We start from the raw sequence: 14,478 nt of genomic DNA, 5'->3' as shown, positions 1-14,478 counted from the left end.
CTCACTTGCATCTTTATTGCAATAAACAGTAAGAAGACATTTCTGAGGTATCATGATGTGGTAGCCATGAAAAGGAGCCTCTCCAGCGTCCTACAGTCATTTAACTGGACAGTTCCTGCTGCTGTAGTCTGAATCCACCATGGTGTCGAGGCCCTGCTTCCAACTGGCTGCTTCCTGCCAACAAAGGAGCAGAGCGAGAATACAAAGGCAAGCCCATTCCTGCAAGATGTAGGTCTACTCGGAGAACCAGCACCTTTACAGCCTTGCTAAAACATTCTTTGACTTGCACTGTGGATTAGACTTCCTGCTCAATTATCCTCCTACCCTCTCTCCTTCATCAGTCAGACCTGTACTGAGGTCTCCCAACCTCCCCCTAGGCTCCTGCCCCATCTTCCCTCACAGGTATTTTCTCTCAATAAATCTCTTGCAGGCTTGCCTCTTAGAACTGAAACAGATTAAGAAATTAGCATTAAATTTATTGGGTATTATAATAATGTGGTTACTATTTAAGTCTTTATGAGATATATACGCAAGCATATACAGGTTAAATGGCAGAATAGTTGAAATTTAATTGTAAAACATCCCAGCAAAAAAAAAATTTTAAAGGGATGAGATTAGCAAGATATGGAAAATTATTTTCTCTGCTTTTGTATATATATGAAAATGTCCATAGTAAGTAAAAAATACCTGACCAGTAATCCTAAAAACTGTCACAGTCATAAAAAACAAGTCTAAGAAACTGTTAACTCAGAGGAACGTAAGGAATCATGACAACTGAATGTATCTCTGATTGTATTGTGGAACAAAGAAAGGACGCGAGGGAAAAATTTAAATCCAGTATAGACATAAGTAGTAATGAATCAATATTCATTCATTAACTGTGACAAATGCACCATACTAATGTAAGACATTAATAATAGGGGAAATTGGGCGTGGGTTATTCAAGCTACCCTCTGTACGATCTTCTGTAATCTAAAACTTCTCTGAAGATAGCTTATTTCATCATAAGAAAAAAAATGATCCCAAATTGATTTTAAAAAATGCTTTTTCTTCTTTACTCTGGAATGCAATACTGTCGATTTCTCCTCACTGATGAATTGGTTGGAATATGTTACTGACTTTGAGTTCAGAGTGAATTTTGAAGATTCAATCTCCTCATGGACCACCCTACAGAGTCCATACATGCAAGAAAACAACAAAAACAAAACTATAACTCTGATGAAACGTATGTTTATTTGTTTCAATAAAGTTTTAAAATTTCACAAAAATGCATTATGGTTACTAAAAACCTTCAGGCAATAACTGAGATCAACTTTAACGAGAAACAAATATTTAATTCCACGGTATCTTGGACTTTAAGAATCCGAGTTCCAGAGATATTAAAACAATAGGTTTATGTCAAACTGCCAATATCCATGCTGAAGCTTTTCCTGATACAATCTTTTTGTAATGTAAGCAATGAAAAAAAAAATCACATTTTTTAACAAGTTCATGTTATATTATTTATACAATATCCAAAAAGAAAGACCAATATCTTTGCTTAAAAACAGAAATGCATAATGCAAATTTGCAAGCTTTGACCTGCATCACAATTACTAGAAGGGCTTGTTCAAACAGATTGCTGGGCCTCACCTCATTCAGGTGTTGGGTGGTGCCCAAGAATTTGTATTTCTAACCGGTTTCTAAGTGAAGCCAAATCTACTGGTGTGGGGACCACACTCTGAGAACCACTGGCAAAATATTTAGTAGTACAATGATCATGTCATAAAAGTATGTCATAGCATAAGGCGCAAAGCATTGCTTTGAAGATCTTGGGTAAATTACTCTTCCCAATCTGTACCTTACATAAGTTTTAAAGAATCAAATAAAAACATTTGAAGCACTTAACACAATGCCTGGCATATATGGCTACTGAATTTTAATTATCAAATGTTTTTATGCCATACTAGATTAAGATTAAAGTTATGCTCCACTTATTAACTGAGTCGCTAAACTCAGCTGCACCTCTTCAGGTATACGATCTTAAAAGTGTTACAAGAAGAGGCATTTTTAGGCCTCTCATGATCATCAATATGCCTTTCTTAAATGTCCATTTATTCACCCCAATTTTCACTGACCAAATTTAAATAGTAAATAATATAGCTAATATGAAAATTACTGGCATAATTTTATTTCAGTGATGTCTTCCATTGTCCTGCATCATCCATACATGAAAATTTCAATCTGCTATGGAAGACTAAAAATTTTCCAACTTTTCTTAACACTGTATCAAATGAATGTTAACACTGTTATCAAATGAATGTATTCTTAGCAAAAGTGATTTGCAGGTTCTTCAAATGGGATTTCCTATGCTTTTGACAGCTTTGTTTACTTTTTTACTACAAGAATAATTAAAGAAATCAGATACCTTTCTACTAATTTTTCTTATTAATTTGCTTCTATTAAACTAAAATGTTCACTGATGGCATCATCGATCTTTGTTTAATCACAGTAAATCATTCCCATTTTAAAGGAATATAAATATTTTTCTGGATAAAGATTGTAAATTTCATGTTCTATGTTATATTAAAGAGAGATAACAACTGACCATATATGAATGAGGACAATTTATACTGAATAATTCTGCACACTTTAATGTGAAAAACATATACAGCAGTCAAAACTTTTTCACATAAAGTCCAAGTCCAATCTACTTTTCCTAATTGGCTCAACTTAATTTTTTTTATATTGCTTAACTATCTCTCACCAAATAGAGAGAGCACTTTTTCCTTTATTAAACACATCTTTACTAAGTCACGGAATTTTTTTGAAAGTGAGAGAAAAACTGTGCATTTGGTCCAGTATTAAGAGGGCAGCTTTGTTTTCTAGCTTCCTTTCTAATCTTATCTGGTTAAACATCAAAATACAACAAATTATAAGATACTGTATCTTTTTATCTATCTTTTTAACATGAAGATCCAACATTACATAAATTCTTTCCAGTAGGTTGACCAGAAATAAAATGTAACCTCTTATAGAGGTGAAGAGAAACTAGAGCCATGAGATTAAGAAAATATGTGGGTTTTACAGCTGATACAATTGTGTGCACAGAGTGAACTGAGAATAAGAAAAAAAAAGAGATTTCATGAAGTCTCAAGACAACTGGCTCCAGTTTCAAGAGACCTTGCATATTTTTTCAGTAGGCTTGCTCCAATAATGGAGTATGTTCTTAAATAAGGACTTGAGACATTATCTAAATAGTCTGACTGAAGGATGCTTATTCACTTGTTAGACATGTATGACATTACTGGAAAGATTAATTTAGAGTTCTAGAAGTAAAGAAGATTGATTAGCTTGTGCAGGTGTATGAAGAATGACATATTAGCAAAAGGTTATGTAAACCATTTACTAAAAAAAACAAAGATTAGAGTTTTACATTCCCAGACCCCTACTTATCTTTTTCAAACTATGAAGGACCTGAAATTCTTTGAACACCATCAGATTTGGTTGATAGGTAATAATTTTGAATTAAGAAATTACTCGTGTACTTTTAAAACAAAGAAACAATTAAAATTTTCAGTCAGGCTGAATATGTGCACATCTCTCATTAATTCAAGAAGCCTCACCATTAATGTATTCAGGTTTGTTCAACCCTATTTTTGTTCTTTAAATCATTATCTCTTCTACAATGATACACTGAAGATTTTAAAGTACTGCACACTTTCAATAAGAGGCACATAAGTTAATTAGAATATTAGCATTATCCTTGAACTTCAAAAGTAAAACTCATGGTTAAGATTTTACTGATAGTACAGGAAGGAAATAATTAACCAGTGTTAAAAAATAAATGAAAATTTACTTTTTATTGAATACTATTTTACATGCAAAGCATATTAAAAGTGAATCAAGTTTACTACTCGACAATGAAAACCTATACAATGGGAATTAAGAAAGCTGTCTACACAATACTAATGTGATCAATAAATTATCCAGATGTTTCTCTACAAATATTTAGATTACCTGAATTAACTGATTTTTCAACAGTTTATTTTAGCTTTCATGTAGTCTTGGCTGGAAGCAGCAGCTATCTGATACTTAAATTTAGAAGGAAAAAATAATAAGCCCTGAATTAGCATAGCCAAATCTTCTGAGAAACAAGTTCACCAATAAAATACATATGTGTTAGGTATCCAGAGGCGAAACAACACAAAATAAACAAAACTGGCACATAATACACGTCCATCAAGTGATCATCACTAATATTCTTATCATCGAAGTGACTGCCCATATGTTAACTGTTTAGACTTTAATAACTAAAATAAACCAGTAATCAATAGTATATGAAAACTAACAAAATCACATTTGAACAACATCAACAGTTTGGTGTATATGATATACATTGAATTCTTTTTGCTTCATTACTGCTATGAATTCCTTTAAAATGTTTTCATAATTTGTAATTATCTAAAAGAAATATGGTAAGATACTTCCCAATATGTACTAAATCTTTCACTCTACCATTCAGTAAATACTGCAGCCAATTATTCAGATTAGATCAGTAAATGCTACTTAAAATTGCACTCTGTACTACTGATTCACATTACATAGATTGTACACTGCTAGAAGGAAGGGCTGGCCCATGTCCATTGTTTTAAAATTTCCGTAATATCTGTAATTGTATACCCATCTGACTAATAAATATTGTTGAAAGAACAGGTATGAAAATTTAATGTAACCCCCTCATCCATATTGCTCTCCCATACTCACATAATTATTTTGGGGATAGGAATGTGACTTTAATATGCTATGAGAGTCTAGCTGAGTAAAATAAAAAAATACAGGCTCAGGATTTCTTGGGTAATGGTTCAAGTCTTTACACTGAGAATGAAACAACCAACTTCTACACTGAGAAACTTGTCAGCAGGGGGAAGTGCCTTTGTTGAGGCACCTGATATGCAAAAAGTTCACTGCCTATCAGTATTATGCTTTCAATTTAATAGAATGACAAAAGAAAAGTGCCCCTACTTCTAACGTAAGCAATATAAACTGGAATCCTAGTTGATGGGATGTCCTTTATGAGGGTATGCATAGTTCCAATGCAAAAGAACTTTATTGTTACATATTAGAAATGGTTCAAATAACAAGAACAGAATGTTCAGCACTGACTATAACGTATTTTAAAGTTCAGATTCCTGAATGCTAGTTCTTTCTCACTTAATCCAATCCGCCATGAAAATCTGGTATATTTGGTTTCTTATAAAATGAAAATATATGCCTGAATCTTGTAAGAGATTATTAACAAAAGCATGAAGAGTTATTAAGTGCCAATAATGCATGGAACTTACTAGGCATTGACTCAAAATCATAACACTATAAAAAGATGAAAGATGACAATCAATGGACATATGAAATATTGTCTAGGACATCAAATCAATGATCAAACCCAAGGTCTTTCCTATTTTGTCTTACAGTATTGAACATATGGACACATCTAATACACTGACTCACATTATATTCAACAAAATATTAGTGGATGCAAAATCTTACATTTTAATTTCTAATTATAAAAATCCAGATTAATCCAGAAAACATAAAAGGTGTAATTGAGGTAGGTTTTTGACCTTAAGAATACATTGCTTCTACCACAATTAAAAAGTTATTAACAAAATACATTGTTTCATGGATCTGTCCATTAATTTAATTTTACTTAATTTTCTATCTTTTAAACTACTTGAACAAGTGTGAATTTGCTAAACTACTACATTTAGTAAGCCTTCCTTTTCCTCTCTAAAAGTAACTGTAGTACAATAAAATAACAATTCTAGAAAAATTAAAGAGATTATTTCAGTAATTCACAAGTTAATGCATGACAGAAATCAGGAGGCAAGTCGTGCATTTTAAAGTTAATAACCTAATTGTTTTGAAAATAATATCATAAACACATTAGAACTTTGGATACATTTTATTATGCCACAAATTTCCAGGAAATATAAGAAATATTATTTGCGAATGGGACTAATAATTTTACAAATAGTAGCACTTTGCTGACAATAGCTAAGTTTTCTAAGGTAGTGCATATATATTTAAGTTACCTTTTAAAAATATCAATTATTTTTTATAAATTTTAAAGGGATATTGTAGCAATCTTATTTTATTTTTTAATATTCAGTGTAAAACTCCATATGTGACAAAAATATGTATTTAAGGATGGAAGAACTGCATGTGCAAGCGTTGCCTACGCTGTCAGGCGCTGTAGTTGCACTTGGTACCATTATATAAAAGATGATTGTTGGAAATGTTCCTGATAAACTGAAGGCAAGAACAACATTTAAAACAGCTAAGTCTTTAACAACTAGTCTTTAAAAGTATTAATAACTAGAATGAGTCTAAAAAAGGAAATGAAATATTCCTTTACTTATATATGGAATAGAAAATTCAAAACACTTTTTTTTTTTTTTTTTTACTAAAAAACCAATATACTAATTTATTTTAAGGCTGGATACTGACAGCATTTTCACAATATCCAAAGTATAGATGGGAAACTAGGCAATACCGGTATTTCTGCCACATACCTAAGAAAAACTAAAGGGAGATGAGTACCTCACAGTCAAAGGCGGTGACTGAGCCTGGCAAACCACTTTGACATGTGGGTAGTAGATCCCCGTTCCCATGCTGAGCAATAGTGTCAAAAAGGATGCCTTTATGCTGTAATTATGCAAATGTGTCAAGTTTGGTAATCTAACACTGAACTTTTTGGTAAACGCGTGTGTGTGTGTGCGCGCTCACGCGCGTCCCCTCGGAGACCAAGTTATTAATTATTAAATAAACTAAAAGGGGGAAAAAATGCTGGTAGCTAAAATTATGTTAATTTCAGAGTCTACAATGAAAAATACAGAAGGAAAGAGGCGACAGTAACTGTTTCCAAACCTAGATTACAATTAGTATAATCAGGTGATGAGCTTTTAACAATTCTGTCCAAGGTCTCAACCTAAACCTATCTAGACACTATAGCCAGGAAATTCTTTTAAAGCAACCCAGGTGATTCTCAGATCAGCCAAAGCTGAAACTTCTGAAGTAGAAAGTGGTAGGAGGGGTTGGGAGCAATCTAGACAATTGCAGAGAGTTTCAGAATTCAACATCTGATTTTTATCATTTATTCTCCATTTTTTCCAATTGTCTCACCTTCCTTATTTTTCTAATAGTGAGTAATGAAGGGACTTGGCAAGTGAAGAAAAAATAATCAGTGGGGGTTCCCCAAATGGATTACTGTGCTATGTTCAAACCACTTTCGTACATTAGTTGTATAAAAGTATATTGTTTGAGATTTAACTATGAGGCCGACATTTTTTAATGTTAATGTATTTTAAAGGAAGGCGTTTACCTACTCAACATGACACATAATATAAAACAATTCTAAACACTACTGATATTTAACAGAAAAAGAAAGTTTGTAAAATCTTTCAAAATAACTGTGTTTTTAAAATTCCAATGTTAGGAAGAAAATTCCTTAAATTTGAGGTAGGGCAATAATTCTGTCATATGACAACAACAGTGTCACTGTTATTCTCAAAATTAGAAATTAAGCAAAGTATTTCAGCACTATTTGTTTTGTACTCTTTTGTTATGTAAGTATAAATGTTTTAAGTTGGATAAATATTTTGGTTTTGATTTTAATGCATAATTAAAAATATGGACTTTTTTCTTATACACTAAAATTGTATACATTCTCAAGGCTTGATGAATAAACATTTTAAATATCCCATGTTCACTTATAAACCTTGGACTAATTTTTTAAAAAAGTAGTACCTACATAAGAAATTTTACATGAAAATTACAACTACATGTTTTTAAGAAGTTAAAGTGATTTAAAATTTTTTCGATATTCAAATACAAAATAGTACAGTTTAATTTACTATAGCACAATTCAAGTATTCTCTTAAATTTTAGCCAACTAGTACATGATATTAAGTGACTTTTTATAATAGCTTTCCTTTTAAAAGATGACCTTATACAAAATAGTGTGACTCTATATTACTCTAAATTGCTTAGAATTAACTGAAAGACAAATGACAGTAGACAAAGACTTTTATGAGTAAATCATCAACACATAAAAGGTTACACACATCAGATAACTCTCCAAAAGTATTTGAATTCATGTAAACAAAGACTATGTATAGTCCTTTAGGGAGAAAATGCACTATCATAGATAAAATATATTCAAATGGTTGTGACTTTAAACCATATATTATCTGAATACCACACAATATCAAAAGAGGCATAACCTATTATTTTAACAGCTGAAAGATGTTATTTGTGAAAAGGTACTTTTTAAAAACTAATATGAAAAAGAAAGTTGAAAATAAACATCCACTGTTTTCTGGAAATAAATACACATATTTAATGCACTGCAGCATAGGAATATTGTCCTAGCATTAGCCATAACATTCAATCAGTAGTTTTAAAAATATTTTTTTCCACACTGAGCCTTGAATCTTCTACCTTGTTAGCTGCCCAACAACTTTCAAAAGAGTTTTATTTTCCTGCTTTAGTTGTTCATTTTCATCTTCTATGTCATCTAGGTCCTTAAGGAAACAAACACAAAAAAAGTGAGTTTTTAAAATACTTTAAAATATTCTGGAGATGATTAAAAACACTTCAAAAATACACATTTGAAGAAAATTCATACAAGCAATTAATCTGGAAATGAGCGCAAGTTGTGAAAACAACTTTAGATGGAATATGTCCCACTTAAAGGGAGCATCCACTACTCAACTTCTCATTGCTATCATAATATGAGCCAAATCTTGCCAGATCTTTCAGATTTTCAAGAAGCCAGAAATCAGATTTCTTTAATTGTGAATCTTCCAATTTTTACTCATTATAAATAACTTAATTTTTATTTAAAAACAAATCCTCCTTTCCCCAAAATTGAGAGCTAAACAAAATATATAGGTGGATTCAGGGCCTTGGATTGTAACCATGTATCAAATTATGCATCTAAAAGACACAAGTGTTAAGTTTGAATGTACTCCTACCACCTTTTATGATTTTTTAAGTCTGTATATATTGTGGGGTAAGAATCAGAGGAGGTGATAGAACTGAGGCACACAGAAAAAAGATTTGGGCATACAGAACTGATCTAGGTCAGTTTATACGTTAGGCTTCTCTATGACATTTTGTTTGAGGAGAAGGTTTTAGAGCTTAAAAAAATATTGAAAGCCACTAAACTAGGGAATCATCCCCTGGCTTTAAAGTTATGTGATTCTAGCTCTACGTTCCCTATACTAATCCCAGTGCCATACATACAACCATTTGGTAAATACAAAGACAATGTTTTAGTTAGAAGAAACATTATAAGGCAGACTATTTACTGGTGGTTGGAAAAGCAGACATGTACAGATGTATCCTCACAATTTAAAATACCAAAACTTGGAGCAAGTGTGCTACTGGATAGCAGCATTCTGATAAATTAAGTATACTGTCTTTACACAATTATGTAAATGACTTTAAAATGTACAAAAACAGAATCTGCATTTAATCACAAACTAAATGAATGACACTGAAAAACTAATCTGTTGAAACAATAAAGATGCAAGATTCCTAAAATTACTACAACTGAGACTTACCCAAGATTTAGAATTAAATGATAAAATACATTCATATATCATTGCCAGAATATAAGCTCTGTAAGCGCAGGTGATTAGTCTCTTTAATACATATAGTATTAAAGGCAGTGCTAATACATCATCATCAAAAATATTTGCAGATTTTACTGTATTAGTCCAGAACCAACAGAGAATGCCTATGTTCTGAACCAAGATGAAAGGCAGTCTACAAGAATGGAAAAGTGTTTTTTTAGAATTAGGATTCTCATACACCTGGGGTCAAATACCGGCTCAGCTGATTTCTGTGTCATTACTACATATGACTTTCAGCAAGTTAAACACTGAGTTTCAGTGTCTTCATCTATAACCTGCAGTTAATGCCTCAGAGCTTTATTATTCTGCACATAATGAAGCCTCTCTATTTTCTCTTCTTCCATAATTAATATAGGACTAGGAATCTGTTTTTTTTTTTTCACCCTGAAGCAAACACTTCTTCCCTCTATCTTATCAAAAGTCTTATAAAAATCAAAACTATGGAATCTTTTCTCATCACAATTACTTTAAGTATGGTCTAGCATTAATACCTAATTCTTAAGCAGAAAGTAAATTCTAGGGCTAAAAGCAAACAGAAACTACAAATAATTGTAAGTCTAAAGTTAAAGCTGGGATGCATATATATAATTGAAGAAGAAAATATGGTGAAAGTACAAAGACATCTGGAGTTTCCTATAGCAAGAAAGTAGTAACTGTAGTTCTTCACTGAGGCAACTCTTTCCGAATGACCTTGCATGTGTGGAGGGGACCAAACTGCCTTTCACCTCCAGGCTCTAACAAAACATAGAACAAATCCATTCTTCAGTCCATCCCCCCCAAAATATTAAATGAATACAACTGATAATTGGCCAGAGGAAATCAGTTTACTGAATGAAATGATGGTTCTTACTACCACAAATTATTATCTCATTTACAAAATGAACTCAATAATGAAATTATTCCTTCATCTTTATGTATTTTCATCCAATTGCCAGAAAAAAAGGAAACCGTGAAACTGAAATGTGTAAATACTCACTCTATTTAACAAATCGATTTCTTCTTTCAGTTTCCCGATCATTTCCTCTTTATCTTGCATTAGTCTCACAAGTCTTAAGTTTTCTTGCCTTTCTCTTAATACTTCCTGGTAGATATAATTACAAAATTTATTAACTGGAAAGTAATTGATTGTTTATAGTCTTAAGTGGTATACATTAATTTTTAAATTAGAGCAAGTTCTGAGAAAAATTTTAGATAGATAGAGTATGTCCCACCTGAAGAGAGGATCTACTACTAAAGTTCTCATTGTTACCATGATAATAATTTTTGAATTCTGATTTAGTGAAGTGCTTGATATAGATGAAGATTTCCAATGAATTTCTCATATGACTTGATGTGGAAAGGAGGAACCCATCCCAGCAAAAAAAATCCATAAAAAAAACAAGAATGAGAGGAATACAGGAGTTGTAAGGTATGTTTCTGATTAAATCTTTACACACGTCTTTAACAAATACTAATATTTAATGCCTTACCCTCTTTAGCTTATAGCCACCATTATTAATGAAATATTTAATAGATAGTATCTATTTGTATTAAAAATACAAAGTTTAAGGAAGTCACTTTGTTGTACACCTGAAACTAATATAATATTGAATGTCAACTTTAATTGGAAAAAAATTAATTTTCAAAACAAATTTTTTAAAGAAGAGGAAATGGTTCTATGGAAAAGTCTAAACAGAAATGGTCCTCAATTTTACTTATGGCTCTGCTAGTTAACTGACAATGAATAAAATGAAGGAATGGAATTACATTACTGTGTTTTAAGGTTTTTGTTTTTTGTTTTTTTGTTTTTAAACTATGCAATACCTATTTCAAAAAAAAATCTTATTTAGAATTCAGGGCCTTAGGCTGGGTCAGCCACCTTGGGGTCAAAAGAGAAGCAGAACTAAAATAGTATTGCCCAGAATTTTGCTTCTTTCCTACTAACTCTCAGAGAAAGCAGCCAGCTGGCCTCCTAAATCAACTGCTGCCAACTACTAGCAAGTCAATCCAAACTCTTATGGAACTTTAAAAGTCTCTGAAGAATACCCTGGAAACATACTGAACTATATATTGCTTAAAGTTTTTAATTTATACCCATAGAAACTAGTATGAAAGGTCAAATATGAACTAAAAATAATTATAGTATTATAAAAAGACACAACTTGTAAAATTAAATCTCTATTGAAAACAATCTTTTTATCACAGGAAATGATTTTAATTCAGCAAAACAACACATATTTTCAATAATCAGAAAGTAATTCAGTACCATTATCAATTTGAAAGGTTGAATGTCTACAGATCAAACCTGAGACCCTATGGGAAATAAATTTATGCTAATATTCATTTGAGTTTTTCTAAAAGATACTACTAAAAAAGATTACTCTTGTTTCAAAAACAAAAGATGGTTCTAGGCTCTAATTCAGAGCCCAAAAGAAAGTCTACAAATGACGATCTCTACAGATAATATAATAAACACATACTAGTACATACTGTCGGCACAGACTTCTAACCATTTCAAAAGCAAAAACTATTTTTAATACATTAGAGATAACACTTGGCAGAATAGGAATATCCATTAAATTAAGGAATACAATGATTAGCTCTATTTCTAAAAGTTTTAACATCAGCAGAGCTGGAAAATACTAAGAGAATCAGAAAATGTCTAGCCATAACCCACCCAAAAAACAAGACAGTGATTCAAAGCTAATATTTCACTATCTATGGAGCTACCAATTAATACTAATGATATCTTCAATTACTGACCTCATTCTTTTCCTTTTTTGGCACTGTCTCTCCCCTACACATTTCAATTTATTTCCTCTCTCTGTTGCTATGAAAGTAAAAATGGAATCCAAATGATATATTAATTTTATCAACCTTAAATAATTTGTAATTCATACCTTTTCAAGATCTTCAATTTTCTTTTCCAATGTGCTACTCGAGACCAAATTACCTGAAGCATTTGCATCCCTGTTATATCTGTTGAACCCACTTCTATCTGTTCGGGGATATCTACTTGCGACATCTTCTTCAGAGGTGGTGGTTGTGCTATGGAAATAAAAAAAATATATTTTATAAAAATATCTAATAGGAGTACCTACATAAATAAAGCAATTATTGACTGACATAAAGGGAGAGATCAGCAGTAATACTCTCATAGGAAACTTGTAACATCCCATTGACACCAATGGACACATCTTCCAGACAGAAAATCAACAAGTAAACAGCAACCAACAAGTAAAAACCAACCAGAAAATGACTCATTATACCAGTTGTATTTAATTGATATCTTCAGAGCCTTTCACCCCAGAGAAGCAGAATATACATTCTCTCAAGTGTGCATGGAACATTTCCAGGACAGACTGCATGTTAGGCCAGAATACAAATTTCAATAAATTTAGGAAGACTGAAATCATATCAAGTGTATTCTCCAACCATAATTGTATGAAACTAGAAATCAACTACAAAAAAAAAAAAAAAAAACCCTGGAAAATATACAAACACATGGAGGCTAAACAACATGTTACTAAATAATGAATACGTTAACAATGAGCTCAAGGAAGAAATCAAAAGATAATTAGAGACAAATGAAAATGAAAATAAAATGACTCAAAATCTATGGGAGAGAAAGTAGTCCTAAGAGATATTCATAGCAATACAGGCCTACCTCAAGATACAAGAAAAATCTAAACAATCTAAACTTACACTTAAAAAAACTAGAAAAAGAGCAGCAAACAAAATTCAAAGTAAAAAGAAGGAAATAATAAAGAGCAGAGCAATAATGAAATCAATCTAGAAAAACAATACAAAAGATTAATGAAACTAAGAGCTGTTTCTTTGAAAGGATAAACAATTGATAATCCTTTAAGCAGACTCATCAAGAAAAAGAGAGAGAGGATTCAAATAAATAAAATCAAAAACAAAAACTACAGACCTCAAAGAAATACAAAGGATTATTATAAGAAAATACAAGCAATTATACGCCAACAAATTGGACAATCTGGAAGAAATGGATACATTCCTAGAAACATACAATCTCCCAAGACTGAGTCAAGAAGAAACAGAAAATCTGAAACAACTGATTACCACTGATAGAATCAGTAATCAAAAACCTCCCTCAAAACAAAAGTTCTGGACCAGATGGCTTCACAGGCGAATTTTACCACTCAAAGAATTAACACCTATTCTTCTCAAACTATTCCAAAAAATTCAAGAGGAGGAAAGGCTCCCTGACTCTTTTACCAGGCCACCATTACCCTGATTCAAAACCAGATAGATAGTACGAAAAAAGTAAACTATAGGTCAATATCCCTGATAAACACTGATGCAAAAATCTTCAACAAAATATTAGCAAACCAAATTCGGCAATGTATTAAAAATATCATATACCATCATCAAGTTGGATTTATTACTAGGATGCAAAGTTGGTTTAAAATCCACAAGCCAATTAATGTGATACACCACATTAACAAATTGGAAGATAAAAATCATATGATCATATCAATAGATGCAGAAAATGTATTCGACAAAATCCAGCATCCATTTCTGACAAAAACTCTCAGCAAAGTTGAGAACAGAGGGAACAGACCTCAACATAATAAAGGCCACACATGACAAACCCACAGCTGACATCATACTCAAAGGGGAAAAGTTAAAACTGTTTTCCTTAAGCTCAGGAACAAGACAAAGATGCCTGCTTTCACTGCTTCTATTCAAATTAGTGTAAGTGCCAGCTATAGCAATCAGACAAGAAAGAGAAATTAAAGGCATCAAAATGTGAAAGGAAGAAGTAAACTTGTCATTATCTGCAGATGATACGATA

General features: G+C 31.8%; 1 protein-coding gene across 2 annotated transcripts in view; it reads right to left on the bottom strand.

Moving 5' to 3' along the window:
• Positions 1-1,214: 1,214 nt before the first annotated feature.
• The window catches only part of PAWR (pro-apoptotic WT1 regulator), a 93,863-nt gene continuing 80,599 nt past the window's right edge, over positions 1,215-14,478 (bottom strand). The window contains exons 5-7 of one of the 2 annotated variants that reach the window (XM_036236724.1): positions 12,557-12,704; positions 10,654-10,758; positions 1,215-8,561 (exon numbers count right to left, since the gene is read on the bottom strand). In XM_036236724.1, the coding sequence (XP_036092617.1) occupies positions 8,475-8,561; positions 10,654-10,758; positions 12,557-12,704 (340 nt within the window). In that variant the 3' untranslated portion in view covers positions 1,215-8,474. The remainder of the gene's footprint in view (positions 8,562-10,653; positions 10,759-12,556; positions 12,705-14,478) is intronic. The other variant, XM_036236725.1, reaches the window with a different exon arrangement.

The sequence above is a fragment of the Rousettus aegyptiacus genome, unplaced genomic scaffold (assembly GCF_014176215.1).
Source record: "Rousettus aegyptiacus isolate mRouAeg1 unplaced genomic scaffold, mRouAeg1.p scaffold_m13_p_2, whole genome shotgun sequence".
In the NCBI taxonomy this organism is placed as follows: Eukaryota; Metazoa; Chordata; class Mammalia; order Chiroptera; family Pteropodidae; genus Rousettus; species Rousettus aegyptiacus.
The sequence above is the reverse complement of the archived record's forward strand: the minus strand, read 5'-3'. Positions and strand labels throughout refer to the sequence as shown.